Source organism: Otolemur garnettii, unplaced genomic scaffold, assembly GCF_000181295.1.
Source record: "Otolemur garnettii isolate 467f Iridium unplaced genomic scaffold, OtoGar3 scaffold00002, whole genome shotgun sequence".
In the NCBI taxonomy this organism is placed as follows: domain Eukaryota; kingdom Metazoa; phylum Chordata; class Mammalia; order Primates; family Galagidae; genus Otolemur; species Otolemur garnettii.
The window spans coordinates 28,100,955-28,116,853 of NW_003852397.1; the positions used below are offsets into that span (position 1 = coordinate 28,100,955).

Here is a 15,899-nt window from a genome sequence, read left to right on the forward strand (position 1 = left end):
GAAATGAAAAGCCACAGCAAAGAAAGACCATGCCCTTTTCTGTAAAAATGTCACCACCGCCGCCACCACCACCACTGTGTTCCTGCATGGCCTGGAGTGTGGTGCGTGTCTCCAACCAGGGAAGTCGTCTGTGTAGGAGCCACCCTCTGCTCCTGTGATCTGCAGCCATCTGGACCGTGGGGGTGTACACGGAACACGCTGTTGATTCATATGCCATCCCCTGCTGGCATCTCTAAAATGGGCCCTCTGGTTGGAGCTGTGAGGCATCCAGGCCCTCCCTCTCCCACGCTTTCTCCAAGTACTCGAGAGAGAAAGGGATATAAGGGAAAATGTATAAAGATCCAGGAACATTGAATGATGGTTGGTGACCCCTGAGAGCAACTGGTTAGAGAGCCAGTGCCTGTCTTTAGTCTAGATTTAGCCACATGACTCAGACTTGAGTCTGAGTTACCAGAAAGGTGACTCTCCAGTTGTGCTCAAGAAGGTACCTAGGGGTCCTTGCAAGGGACTGAGTTTGGGGGTCCCACGCCCTTTCCTCCCCATGCCACCCTATTAATCAGAGTAGATCCATTTTTTCTGTTTCTGCTCCCTCTACCTAGACTGTGCTCCTCCTCACAAGAGTTTGCTTGCTGGCTCCTACTTTACTTTTAGGTCTTGGTTTGAATGTCATCCCCTCTGGGGGGACCTTTTCTGACTATCAGCTTAAAGTTTTGAATGTCATCCCCTCTGGGGGAACTTTTCTGACTATCAGCTTAAAGTTGGAGGAAGATGTATGGCTCCTGAGCAAGATAAAGTACTTTAATTTGTCTTACACTTCAGGGCTGGCAAGTTGGCATTTTCACGACATGTTCGGGAGACAGACCATAGAATGATCTCATGGTCTCCACCCCATCCTCCATCTCGGCGTCCTCTCCTTGCTGTTGTTTGTACAGCACTTGTTATCTGTGTGCATTTGCAATTATTTTAACTAGGAAAATTTCAGAATATTACACATGTTTTAGTTACATAATTCGTTTCTGTACATTTTAAGTCAAACTCATAAGTGTGCCCTTCACCCAGAAAGTAGGCATTGTACCAGGGAGGTGTGAATTAATGGAACCTTTCCTCCCCCTCCCACCTCCTTGATTCCCACTGAGTTTTATTTCCATATGTGCACATAAGAGTTGATCAACTAGCTCCAATTTAGTATCAAGTACATGTGTTTGTTTTTCCATTCTTGGGATACTTCACTCAGAAGAATGGTTTCCAGTCCATCCAGGTTGTTATAAAAGGTACCAGATCACCTTTTATTTTTGAATCCCACTCATTTTTTGATGAGTGCTTGAGTTGTTTCCCCATCTGTTCAATTGTGAATTATGCTGCTGTAAGCATTTGAGTGCAAGTGCATTTACAAGGTTTCACTTATTTCCTTACATATTTCTGACTGCCTTTTCTACCAGACAGTAAGCCTCCTGATGGCGGGGCTATTCTGTCCTAATTCTCCCCATCTCTAGGAACTATCACAGCATCTGACACATAGTAGAAGGTTTAATTAATTTGTGTGTGTGTCTCATAATTTTTTGAGGAGGCTTATACTGCTAAAATAAAAAATTTTATAACTATTTACCTAAAATAAGAAAAATGGAATCTTACCCTACTTGTTGCCTGCTGATTTAAAACAAATCTGGAGTTTTGTGCATGACGTCTGAATCATAGACTGGGTAGCAGATGCTGATTTTACCCTATTCGGACACCCAGATCCCCACCTCCTGGGCAGGTGTGCCCATCCTCCGGTGACCGTGGGTGTGGTTGCCAATGACTCACATCCATGACCTTTAGCAGAGGCTGGCTTTTGGCTAGTAGAATTGTCAAAATTCTTCCCATCCAGGAGTGCCCTAGCAGCTCACCTGCAGTGGGTGCCTGCAGCAGGATCCTTGCGCCAGGTGGGACAGGCTCTGCCCCCCCCACTGTTTACTCTCACAGGAGGGAGTGTCCAACCTTTTCGTCCCCTCTGCCACACATTGGAAGAGAAAGAATTGTCTTGGGCCACATGTTAATTATACAAATTCCAACAAAAGGTGATTAGCAAAGAAAAGTTTTATATATACTTTTTGTGATATCCGATGACACAAAAAATTTGTCCTCAGAAAATCATGTAGGTTGGACACCCCTGCCAGCTTCTCACAGGCTCAGGCTCAGGCTCAGGCTCAGGTTAGATATCCTGTACAACATTCTTGCTCACTTTCCTGTCCTCTTTATCTCACTTGTCTTCTACCTGCAAGTTGCCCTATGAGCCCTGTTTTAATAAATCACTTGCATAAAAGTACCTGTCCCAGGCTGTGCCTGTCAGAAATTCAGCCTGAGACATTAGAAGTGGATTAAGGTTAGTGACCTGGGTATTGCTGAGAGCACCTGGCACCATGTCCTGTAAGAAGCAGTAGATAGAATAAGACCCTGCAGTAGGAAAACCTTTGGACTTGGAAGCTGTCATCATGGCAGATGAACCTGAGTTACTTTTTATATCTTTGAATAAGCAAAACAAAGGCCAGCATATACAAGCTCCAGGGGGATGTATTTTAGCTTAATATAGAAAAAAAACTAACAAGGGAGTCCAAAGTTAGTGAAAAATTAGCCATTTTATATTAGTTTTCTATGACTACCATTATGAATTATATCTATTTAGCAGCTTAAAACAACACAGATTTATTAGTTCACAGGTCAGAAGTTCTGGGATTGCATGGTTCAGTTGAATTCTTTGCTTCAAGTTTTACAAGGCTAAAATCAAGGTGTCTTCAGGGCTGTGTGCCTTTCTAGAGATTGTTGAGATCAATCTGCTTCCAAACCCTTTTAGGTGGTTGGCTGAAGCCAATTCCTTGTATTTGTAGGCTCAAGGTCCCCATTTCCTTGTTGGCTAGCACCATTAACCCTTACAGTCTTCCTATGGTCCTTGCACATGGCCCCTACATCAGAAACAGCAATCACACTTCAAATCCTTCTCATGTGTAGGGTCTCTCTGACTTCCCCATCTGCTGCATCTCTCTGCCTCCTGTCAGAGACTGACCTGAGCTTTTAAAGGGCATGTGTGATTAGATTGGGCCCCAGAATAATTTCCTGGATTTAATGACTATAACCTCAATTACGAAAGCAAAGCCTCTTTTGCCATATACTGTAACATATTTGCAAGTTTTGGAAATAGGAGGTGAGCCTCTTTTTTACTACTACAAGCTTGCTTCCTGACCCCCAAAGATTCACATCCCTCCTAAATGAAAAATACATTCATCCCATCCCCGTGTCTCCCAAGTTCTCATCCCATTACAGCATCAACTCAGAGTCCCACATCTCATCAGTTCAAAAGTCTCATTGTCAAAATCCTCTGTGTATGGATGCGGCTCTGGGTATCACACATTAAATACAACACTTGGAGGCATAATTCCTCTCCATCAGCAGGCCTGTGAAACTAAAGATATGTTAATCTGTTCCCAACAGATCTTGGTGGGAGAGGTATACCACAGAGAGTGATGTAAACCAAGGGTTGTGTTAGTCATTAAAATGGCAAGTTTAGGCATTGGGTGGACCTTGATTGTATTCTCAGGTCTGCAGTCTTGATAACTCCTTCCTTTATAGGAGTGCTGTGCAGATCACATGAGGGGCTAGATGGTCGCTGCTGTTATTACTATGGAAATTAACATTTATGGTTTTATATTCCAGGAAAACATTCCCTTTTCTATTAGATAGTCCAGTTCCTTGAGACCTGGAATGGTGTTCCATTTGTCTTTGCTATCTCTGCATTGCCCCCCATGTATCGGGTTCCCCATAACTATTAAATTAAATAACTAAACTTCCTAGACAACTTCCTTGAAACTAAACTTCCTAAGACAACTGACCAAATATTTTAAGCTGGCCTACCATTCTATTAATTTTTATGGTTCCCAGGATCATAACATATAAAGGGCGAAGACAAATCTGTGAAAAAAATCTTTAATGAAGATTTAGCCAAAGGAGCAAGTTACATGTTAAAAAAATTAAGGGGAAGTGTATGGGTATAGAGATTCAGATAGTATAGTCTTACTTAGCTTCCCAAATGTTCATTTCTTTATGATAACTAAAAAAAATTTAACAGTAAATTTTTACCACATTTATATATTTCCATGGAAACTGTTTCCCTGTCTTTCTAGAATTTGAAGATATGTGTGTTAGACCTAGATCTTTACGAAGACCAACATAGCCTTAAATAGTCCACACCCTCGCTAGCCCTTACCTCTCAGACCACACCTCCCAGCACTCTCTTCATCATTCTTTCCACTGCAAACACTGGACAACTTGCTGTTCCCCAGATCCTGTATGCATGACAGCACCTCCACTGAGAATGCTGTGCTGGAATGTAAGCTCCACGAAGGCAGGGATTCTCTGTGTGTTTTGCCTGGATGTCGTGGGCCTTCAGTAATGATGGCTTGAATTGAATTATTCAGTTGGCCCCAGTGTCAGCATTAAGAGTAGGGGGCAAAGGAAAGTCCCCCCTTTTTTAAATTTCAGGCCAATGTGAGGGTACAAACAGCTAGGTTACAATATTTACATTTGTTGGGTAGAGTCCCTCTTGTAGTTGTGTCCTGTACCCAAGAGGTTTGCCATACAGTCCCCTCCCCCTCCTTCCCCTCTTCCTTCATTACCCGTCTCCCATACTAGAATTGAATTGAATTTTCTCTTATGTGGGTGTGTATTAGGTTATCTGCTGGCTTTACATTTGTATTGAGCAGACTGTATTCTTTAATATGCTTTCAGGAATGCTAAATAACCCTTCAAGGGCAACAACAGTAGTACAGATATGTTTCAGTTATTGACTGTGTACTATGTGCCAGCACACATTATCTTACCTGAACTTCACCGTCCTATGAGATATCCATGATACTGATGAAGAAACCAAGGATTGTTGAAAATCCAGCAGCTGCAGCAGTTGGAGAGGGCAGGATCTATCTAACTTTAGAAGATGAATGTTAAAACTTTGTGAGCTTTATTTTTCCAATAGTGAATTTTTATTTTTAATGTTTGTTATTACTGTATGTGGCTTAAGAATATGGCCTATATCACCTCCACCTTTTGGACTCCATTTGAGATTTTCCTTGACGATCTGTTATATGAGCAATCTATTCCATGAATTCTTGAAATGGAAGTCTGCAGGTCCAAAGTTCAGTGTAATTGCCTATTAATTCAGCTTTATTAATTTTATTATTTTAATAGTTTAGGTTGCTTTTTTTTTTAATGCTTGACCTATCAAAGATTAAGACCAATGTTAATACTCGAAAGGAAGTGCTATCTTCCCCCCCAATCCTCTGTGTGCCTAACCATATTTGCTCTTTAAGTTTTAGTATCTAACGTGAATATCAATGCCAGACAAATGTTAGACACAGGTTTCTTTAAGTTTTCAAGTACTGAAGAGAGAAGTGGGCAATGGAAGACTGAATCAAAGGAGAAGTAGGGCAGTTACTACAATGAAAGAAGCCAGCCTCTGTGCCTGTAGCTCAGCGGCTAGGGTGCCAGCCACATACACCAGAGCTGGTGGGTTCGAACCCAGCCTGGGCCTGCCAAACAGCAATGACGACTGCAACCAAAAAATAGTTGGGGGTTGTGATAGGCACCTGTAGTCCTACCTACTTGGGAGGCTGATGCAAGAGAATTGCATAAGCCCAAGAGCTTGAGATTGGTTGCTGTGAGCTGTGATGCCATGGCACTCTACCAAGGACGACATAGTGAGACTGTCTCAAAAAAAAAAAAAAAAAAAGAAGAAAAGGAAAAGAAAAAAGCCAATGGAGAGTCAGCCTTAAGTATCTAATCAAAGCCAGGAAATGAAACGTGGACAGTACAGCACAGGGGTCAGGAGCTCGGGAGTTAGACTGCCTGGATAAATCCCTGCAGTGCTGTTTAGTAGGTTTTCTTCTGCAAGTGAATAACTTCTCTGTTCCTGTTACCTCAAGGGACAAAGAGTGATAATAAAATGGTGATAATACCTCCTAAGGAGGTTATTTTGAGGACTAGATGCCTTAATATTTATAAAATGCTTAGAGGAGCGTTTAGCACATAGAAATGTATAAGTAATTATTTGCTATTATCATCCTTCTCCTCAGTCTCTGTTTGGTCAAGAGTACTGTAGAACTTCCAGGCTCATAAGTGCAATGTCATTTGATGGTTTCATGTGATTAGTCGCTCAGTGTTTACTGACACCTGCTGTTGGCAGATACTAAGTTAGTTACTGCGGATACAATGAACACACAGAGTCCCTGTGCTCATGCACTTTACCACTCAATGGTGGACAAAGACATCGATCAACTAATTGTATAAATTAGTATAAAATCGCAGCCATACTCAATAATATCAGGGAAAGATACTCAAGGCGATGAGAGGGTTCATGAGGATATGGGATGTAAACTAGTCTGGAGGGTCAGCTAAAGACCATCCTGTGATGTGGTTTTTTTTTGTACAGACAGACTATCACTTTATCGGTAGAGTGTTGTGGCGTCACAAAGCTCACAGCAACCTCCAACTCCTGGGCTTAGGTGATTCTCTTGCCTCAGCCTCCAGAGTAGCTGGGACTACAGGTGTCCACCACAACTCCTGGCTATTTTTTTGTTGCAATTTGGCCGGGGCCAGGTTTGAACCCACCACCCTCTATATATGGGCTGGTGCTCTACTCACTGAGTCACAGGCACTGCCCCATCCTGTGATATGTTTTTGATCTACATAACAAAATGTTACAGAATTTAAACAACAAACATTTATTATCTTGCACATTCTGTAGGTCCGGAATTTGAGAGTTGCTTAGTTGGGTAGTTCTGGTCTGGAGGTGTGCATGAGGTTGTGGTCAGGCTGTTGGACAAGGCTGCAGTCATCTGAGGGCTTCATTGGGACTAGGTGATCCACTTTCATGATGGTTCCTTCACATGGCTGTTGGCAGGAGCCTCAGTTTCACATCACATGGGCCTCTCCATAAGGATGGCTTGATATCCTTATGATGTGGCAGCTGGATTCTCCCAGAGCAAGGGATCCAGAAATGTGAGCAAGGAGGAAGCTGTAGTAATGTCTTTCATGTCCAAGCTCCAGAAGTAATCTGCACCATATTCTATTTGTTAGAAGTGAGTTACTAAGTCTAGTTCACAGTGAAGAGGAAGATATTTAGGTTTCACCTTATTAAGGGAATGTCAAAGGATTCATGGACCTATAATAAACTACCAATTCTCAATGAAGGGCGAGATAGTAAATAGCTCTCTCTCTGTCACAGCTACTCAACTCTGACATCATAGCATGAAGGTAGCCATAGATATAATATGTAAATGAATGGGCCCAGCAGCATTCCAATAAAACTTTATTTACCAAACAGGTCGTGGGTTGGATTTAGCATGTGGGCTATAGTTTGACAACACTGTAGACAAAAGAGAATAAAAGAGTGGAAGATTATTCCAAGCAGAAGAAACAGCACATTTTAGAAAGAATAGAATTATTGAGCACGTAAGATATCTAACTCAGAGTTAGTTTTTTCTCTACTGGGAAGTTTATTGAAATACTGTAATGGAACAAAAAGAATACGAAACACTTACTCACACATATACTTATTTAATATTGCTGAAAAATTCTAAAACATAAATATTTTTGAAGTAGAAACCAAAAATGCAAAAAAAAGCTTGGTACAGTATGGTAGCTGGAGGGTCAGCTAAAGACCATCCTGTGAAGAAAAAAAGCTTTGTACATATTAAAAGGCAGTGCGTTGTATTGTTAGCTTTATACCATTTATGAGGACAAACCTATGTTATGAAAGCATGAATACACACATGGGAAAGAGAGTCACCAACTTTAAGATGATAGCTACTCTCCGGAAGGATAGAGATGGAAGACTGTGGAACTTCAACAGCTGTTTTATGTTTTTTTAAAAAAATGTAATTGTGGCAAAATACACATATAAAATTTACCATCTTAACCATTTTTAAGTGTACAATTTGGTGGTGTTAAGTATATTCACATTATTGTGTGGCCAGTCTCTAGAACTTTTTCTTCTTGCAAAACTGAAACTCTATACCAGCGGTTCTCAACCTGTGGGTCGCGACCCATAGGAACTGTATTAAAGGGCTGCGGCATTAGAAAAGTTGAGAACCACTGCTCTATACCCTTTAAACATCAATTGCCTACTTCTCTTACCTTAGTCCCTGGCAACCACCATTCCACTTCCTGTGTCTGTGAGTTTGACTGTTCCGGATACCTGGTATAAGTGAGCTCATACAGTATTTATGATGTAAGTCCTGGCTTATTTTACATAGCCTAATGTTCTCAAGGTTTAGCCATATTGTAGCAGATGTTAAAATTTCTTGCCTTTTTAAAGCATACTCCATTTTACTTAGGGCATTTTGTTCAGCCATTCATCCACCAATGGACACTTGGGTTGCTTCTACCTTTTGGCTGTAGGGATATTGCTGCTGTAAACATGAGTATACTAATTTAAAGCAGTTTTGATAAAAGAAGTGGTCAGGTAAACAGCATATTGTGTAAATATAGTAACCAGAGGCTCTTCTTTCTTCCCATTCTCCCACATCACATTCCAGTCAGATTTGCACACTGTCCACCAAAACTGTACTCGTAGAGGTTACTAATGATCTAATGTATATAATGTCTCTCAGTCCAGTGGTCAATCCTCTAATCTCATCCTCTTGCCTCAGCCTCTCAGCAGCAATTGATAGAGGGTTACTCCTCGTACTGAACGCACCTCTTCACTTGGTCTCCAGGACGCCACACTCCTCATCCTCCCCCTCTCAGTGGCGGCTTCTCAGTCTCCTCTACGGCTTGCTCCCACTTCCCAGAGCCTTTCTGTTGGAATGTCCCTGCAGGCAGTCCTCTGACCTCTCTCCTTCTCCCTGTACTCAGTCCCTAGTTGATCTCATCTAGATTCAAGGCTCTAAATGCTATCTATTCACTGACCCCAAGTTTGTAAATGTAGCACATACTTCCCTTCTGAAAACTGACTCATCTATTCAATCACCTACTCAGCATCTCCATTGAGTGTGTGCTAGCATCACAAACCTCACATGCAAAAGCGAACTCCTGGTTCTGGCAACTCCCACCTCTCCTGCCCGGCTTCCCTATGGTAGTGGTAATCCACCTTTATTCTTCATGCTGTTCAGGCTAAAGCCTTGGAGCTATCATTTACTTCTCTTTCTCTGGTCCCCAGGCAATCGATCAGGAAGTCAAGTCAGCCTTGTGCTCAGAACATTCTGCCCTCAATTCCTCATTGCCTTTACTCTGCTACCTTGTTCCCAGGCTGTCCCATTCCTTGCTAGGGTTATTGCAGTAACCTCAAATTAATCCCTTCTTTTCTGTCTTTACCACCACCACACCACCATTTCACTGAAACTCTATAGTTTAAGAACGTGCCTCATATCATAGTTTGCCTTTGCTCAGATAGTCTAATGTCTTTTCATTTTTCTCGGAATAAAAGCTGTTTCCCCACAGTAGACTCCAAAAGCAGGGCCCATCGTCCCATCTTCCCTCACACCTGTGCTTCTTTGACCTCCCACTTTCCCTGACCCTCAGGCAGCTCCAGCCACACACAGCATGTGCTGCTCCCTCTGCCTGGAAGACTATGTATCTATACAACTTGTTCTCTCATTCCCTTTAGATTTTTACTCAAATGTCACCTTGCCATAAGACTTTCCCTGACTGCCCTACTTAAATTTGCAGTTGATTAGCTCCTCCCTCATAGGTCCTGTTCTACCTTTCTGACTTCTTTTACTTTATAACATTTGAAACAAATTAGCTTAGTCACCTTTTATAATTAGTTTGCTTTCTTTCTATTGGAATCTGGAAGACAAAACTTATAAGGGCTGGGATATTGGTCTGTTTTGGTTCACTGCTATATTTTTTTCTATTCTAACCCCTTTCTATTCTATCAAATTATTATTTGAATATATGAATCTAAAATATCTTAAGACCTAATGTGAGTTGACATTTGAGATTATAGTGTTACTTTCCTGTTGATTTCTCCAATTGCTTTTGCTCCATTAGAGTGGCAATTTTAAGACATTGGTTCACATTCTTTTGCTGTCCTCCCTGGAAGCTGAACAGGTTTGTGACTACTTCAAAAAATAGAGCATGTCAGAAGGATGCTACGACACTTTCAAAGTTAGGTAATGAAAGACCATTCAGTCTCTTGCTTATTTGCTGGAATTCTTGCTCTTGAAGTCTTTACACTTAAATGTAAGAAGTTGAGACTGCCATGAGGCTGCCATGTAGAAAGGAAGCCCAAGCTGCAGAGAGAGGCCCTATATAGGTGCTCGAATTGACAGTTCCAGCTAAGCATAGTCTTCAAGTAATTTTCCAGCCAAGACACTAGACTTATGGGTGAAGAATTCCTCTTGGGGCTGGCTCCATTCACTTGTTACAGCCTCTGACTATTACACCATAGAGGCAAGCCATCTCTACTCTATGACTTTCTGACCTAGAATTCATTAGTATAATAAAATGGTGGTGGCTTGACAACATTAAATTTGGAGTGGTTTGTTATATAGCAAATTTCCAGATAAAAATAGTAATTACTTTTGAAAAGAAAGGTATGTATTGAAGTTTTTTGTGGGGGGTGCAGGTTTTGGCCAGGGCTGTGTTTGAACCTGCCACCTCCGGCATATAGGGCTGGCACCCTACTCCTTGGAGCCACAGGTGCCACCTTTGAAGGGTTGGGGTTTTTTTTTTTTTTTGCCTACTAAGAAAGTATGTGGTGTATGTGAGCATTATTCTTCCAGGTTCATCTTGGAAGCTAGTGTCCGTCCAGATTAAACTCAGGAGACTCCAGACTCTCATTGACTACCAAAAATTATCATTCTGATGAACCACTTGAGATTTCATGCTCAACATTCTAGGTTCTTGACATATTTCCATGATGGAGCTGGTAGTTTTAGACCAACTAAATCCAACCTAGTCATGAAATTGTAGGATGTAACTTGGAGATCTATGTCATAGTGAGATATTAAATTTTATGATGCTGCCAATTTTCTTCTCTTATTTTTTATTTTGCTTCTAAGAGTGAGAATGAGCGAAATAGCAGCCAGAGACCAGCATGTCAGAGTCAGCTACCTGTCTGCATATTCTCAGAGCTGGAAGGACATTAGAAACCTACTCATAAAACTCCTTATTCTGCAGTCAGAGAAGGGAAGGGGTGTGCCCAAGGTCTCAGGCTTGGACTACAGGCTTCTGACTTCTGACCCCTAGTACAGTACTATTTCGTCTTAATAAGTAGTTCTTATCCCAAAGTCTGGTTCAGATGTAAACTTTTGGGCTGCCAAACCATGCCCTGTGAACAGCTGAACTAATCTGTAGCATTTTGTAGGCATATGTTTGTGTGTTTATTTCTGGAGATAATACACATCTTCATTTTATTTTATTTTGAGAATCCCCAGGCTAGAGTGCTATGGTATCTTAGCTCACAGCAGCCTCAATCTCTTGGGCACAAGCAATCCTCTTGCCTTAGCCTCCCAAGTAGCTGGGACTGCAGGTATGGTGCCACCATGACCAGCTAATTTTTCTATTTTTAGTAGAGACAGGGTCTTGCTCTTGCTTAGGCTGGTCTTGAACTCCTGAGCTCAAGGAATCCTTGGCCTCCCAGGGTGCTAGGATTATAGGCATGAGCCACTGTGCCTGGCCTCCATTTGATTTTTATAGAGATTTGTGACTTAGAAAAGTTTAAGTATGATTGTACTTGATGATTTAACACTGTCATTTAAAAACTATCAGAATAAGTTAAGTCTTGTGCTCATTCATACCTATATGAGAAAACCCTAAATGCCCCTGGGGAAATTCATTAGTTGTTTAAGATTAGTGCATCTCTTAGACAGTTATAGTCCGAGCATTCCACCACTAACTGATCTTACTGCCTGTTTAGAAAATTTGGCAAGCAGTCACTTTGCAAGACTAATAAGGTATTTTTCCTTGCAGCCATCATAGTAAAGCTGAGAGAGCCAGGATAGTTACAGATGAAGCCTGAAAGCTCATAGGGTTACTATTTTCATTTACACCATCCAAGGTAGGTGCCCAGCAGCCTTTTCAAATGGTGTTTCAGGAATGCAGGTTTCTTTTATCTGGAGGCTTTTCCAAATTTTTGAATCCTGGAGTCCTTCACTTCTAGCCAGAAGGTAGGAAAAGAGGAGAGCTGAGCACTAGAAGGAAGTTTCTAGGGAAGCTGAGTTTCTCATTTCTAACCACATTCTGCTGGCCAGAAATAAGTCCCATGGCCCCATTAGTCACAAGAATCGTGATTGTTGGGCTTCCTAGCAACGACTCTATGCTGTGAAAAAAGAGCACAACTTTTCATTGGACAACTCTGTGCCACAAACAGAGTGAGTATTTTAAGAATCCCAAATCTTAGACATGGATGAAGTGTCTGAGATGGGACTTTCAGATAGTCCATCTAGTCTGCAAACAAATTACAATACTCATTTATTCAATGTCTTCAAAATTACGGTGACCCTCCGAAACCATAAATTCAGGATTTAAAAATAGTGTAGTTAAGAAAACTACAATTCCTGGGTAATTAGAGATTTTATTTTATTTTTAAAGGAGGGACACAAAGGGGAAGGACTCAATCTGGATTTTGAGCTGGTTTGTATTATAACAGAATTTGTGTAATTATAACAAAGAGAGTGCCGTTTCCATTTTTGAAGAGCTATTTGCTACAAATTTAGCCTTTTCATTGCACATTTACCCTTAAGGATGTTCTTGTGTTTGGCAGAAATTACAACAGCATATGCCTTTACCCTGCGGTTTTTATTTTCACTGTGTTGCTTAGTTGTTTCTTGATTATTTTTCCTTGTTTCATACAGGCTTAACCTCTCGCTTCAAATGATTTTTATTATTACTAAATTAAATTAATAAATTCTAGTACCACGATTGGGTATGGTGTGAAATTATCATGCATTTCATTTTCAGCTTTTTTTTATTTAAAATTGATTTTGATGCCACCCGGTATCCCAACTGGTGACCTGTGAAATGTATAAATGTATTTCTTCTACCACTTACTATAGAGCTACTCTGACAAGGGGCTTACTTTCTCTTTTCTCATCTAGGGGATTTTATTGGCCCAGTGAACTCCACCAATCTCACCAGTAATGTTGAGGGCTAGGAAGCTTTTTTCCTTTTTTTTTGTTAAGGAGGTTGAAGCCCTAATGGGATCCACCCAATGGTGAGCCGGAACTGGATTGTACTGACTCATGAAAGCCAAATCTTCGAAACTGCTAACAACTATTATAAATTAAATATTCAAATTAACATGAAATAAATTATATTAAAAACTCAGGATTTCATAATTTTTACTACAGTTTACTATCACCTGGGACAGTGTTTTTTAATCTTTTTTATCTTACTGCACACTCGAACCTGTAGTTACACTTCCACAGCATACTTTCATTATGTTGATCCAAAAAAAAAAAAGAATAAAGAGAAGAATATAGTAACTGTCTTTTGACTTCTTTCAAAAATAGTTTGAATAATGATTGTTAAAAATTTTCAAAGTACGCTTACGATACTCTCATGACACATTGGTGGAAAGCCACTGACCTAGGATCTTGAAGTTATTACATATATTGTGTATGGATGGTGGAAAATACTCTACAGTGGAGATGCTATTGTGCCTGTCTTCCCAAGTCTGCATTCAATGATGCCACTTTAGTAGGCTGAACCTGGCCATGGTGGATGATGGCTGTTAAATGTCCAGGAGCCCACTGGACTCATCATGTAAGCCATCTTCTTCATTTGGTAATGCTGGAGACATCACAGATGCCCTGTAAAGGACAGCTGCCTGTAAGGTCATTTCTTCAGAAATCCTCTGCTATCTTCAGGGAGACTAAAATGGCAGTGTTGCCAGATCATTGCAGGTTGGGGCCTCCAAAAGAACAGAGGGTCTCTTTCTGCTTCTCTACTCATAAAATAGTTTCAGTAATACTTGACTCCATCCCTTCCAGGGATATGTTAAGTGGGATATGCCCTAAGTGTCGTGAAGGCATTTTGAATAATTAGAAGGTATAGTTCTCAAACTGGACGTTGATCTCACAAGACTGCTAATTCATACCAGTGATGACTTTGAGACTAAAACATTGTTCTCAGACCCCCTGTCCAGAGCTGTAACAGTGATTCCCCAGTGCTGATAACAGAGCATGTGCATCAGGGTCAAAATGCAAGATTTCTTGGGCCTCTGGTAGATAAGAACAGCATAATAGGATGAGGGCAAAAGATTGCCTGCTTATCCTATCCTGGATAGGACTATCTTTAATTGTGGGATTTGATTCTTCTAACAATTTTTACATTAATTGTCCTATCTTTTTGGAATGCTAGTAGATGGTAGTGGAGGGGTAGAGTTAATTTTAAATGCTCTTACTTGGAAAAAGGCAGAAATTACATTCGTTCCTCTTTCTTACCTCTTTCTTTTTTTAAATTTAAGTGTTTGTGGTCCAATGGTTCTAAAAGAAATATCCCATACTGAGTCTAACTGATTTTTCTGGAAGCAGAAATAAGTATCGATATCCCATAGGTGACCCACAATCAGCAGTGAGGACGTGTGTGAGCACCTTTGTTTACTCCTGCCATTGCCCACTCTCGCCAAACTATTAGTAAAATTATTAACAACAACAACAACAAAAAAAATCAAAGCATGAACTGAACAAACTACCTTATCTTTTATCTCCTCTCTTCTGCTAAGACAACTTTTAAAAGTCTTGACAGAACCATTCTTTTCAGGGGAAACATGTGGAAAAAGCCTTCAAGCTTAAAATTTTTAATTATATTGTTGGCTTTTTACCTAGAGAAATGTTCATCATGATTTCAGGAGTTCTTGAGCCCATATCTGGCTTTAACTATTTTGTCTCTCCTCTAATGTTGTTGATATTAGTTCCAATTTTAATTTCTTAGCATCCTGATGTATAAATATATCACCCACAGATGTGCTTTTGAATAAGGACTGAAACTGTAAATTTGGAAGAGATTCACAAGGTTTCATCAGATCACTCCAGAAAGTGGCACAGTTATACCGAAAAGATTTTAAATTGCTCACTTCAAACCTACCTCGGTAGCAAAATGCCATGCGTGCAGCTGATTTGCAACCACGTTAGTCATTTTCTGTCCTCTGTTTCCTTGCTGTGTTTGTACTGGGAGCACAGAGTAATATAATTTTGTATATTCTGATCTGATGGCTGGGCATCAGCCCCAGTGTTGAGCAGTATTTGGACTCTGATTACTTGCTGGCTTTGTCACAGTTGACATTAATTATTGATGGAAGTTTCAGAAATAGCGCATGTGCCAGGAGCTTTTCACCGGAGCGGAGGCAGGCTCCAGGCAGGAGGGATGCTAAAGAGTGTGGGGGGAGAGGCACCTGTGGCTTGTTTATGTCTGAGTGCAGGGAATCTGCACCCCCTGGGCTGTGCGGTACCTGTGTAAGGGTCGTGTTGTAACGGAAGGATGAACCGTCAGGCTTATTTCTATCGTGTTCCTCCCCAGGAATTGCACCGGAGAAGCCAACTTCAGCCGGAGCCAGCCAAGACGAAGGCTCTCCAGACTGTCATTGAAATGAAGGTAGGAGCTGAATACTTTTGTCAGAAACATCTGTGTCTGGGGAGTTTGTTCTGACTTGGCAGGTGCCTAACATAAACATGTGAAATGAACCTTGTGTTTTTCTCTAGGCACCCTGCCGAGTGCTTTGCTTCTGGATCTTTTTGCCTTCCTGGGCATATTTAATTTATTGGCCCTTTAATCAGGATGCCTTTTCTGGGCAAAAGAGTAAAGATCTCAAGTATCCATTGGCTGAAAGGAGCTGCGTTCCTTTCCAGAGCATGGCAATGCCTTTAACCCTAAGAGACGTTTTGTGTGTGTTTTAAAAAGTGAATTTCTAAAGCTAGAGTAATTCTCTC

At 41.0% G+C, this 15,899-nt stretch overlaps 1 protein-coding gene across 1 annotated transcript in view; it reads left to right on the forward strand.

Annotated features, from left to right (window-relative positions):
• The window catches only part of ERC2 (ELKS/RAB6-interacting/CAST family member 2), a 976,082-nt gene that overhangs the window by 274,730 nt on the left and 685,453 nt on the right, over positions 1–15,899 (forward strand). The window contains exon 4 of the mRNA XM_012805132.1: positions 15,490–15,564. Coding sequence (XP_012660586.1) covers positions 15,490–15,564 — 75 coding nt within the window. The remainder of the gene's footprint in view (positions 1–15,489; positions 15,565–15,899) is intronic.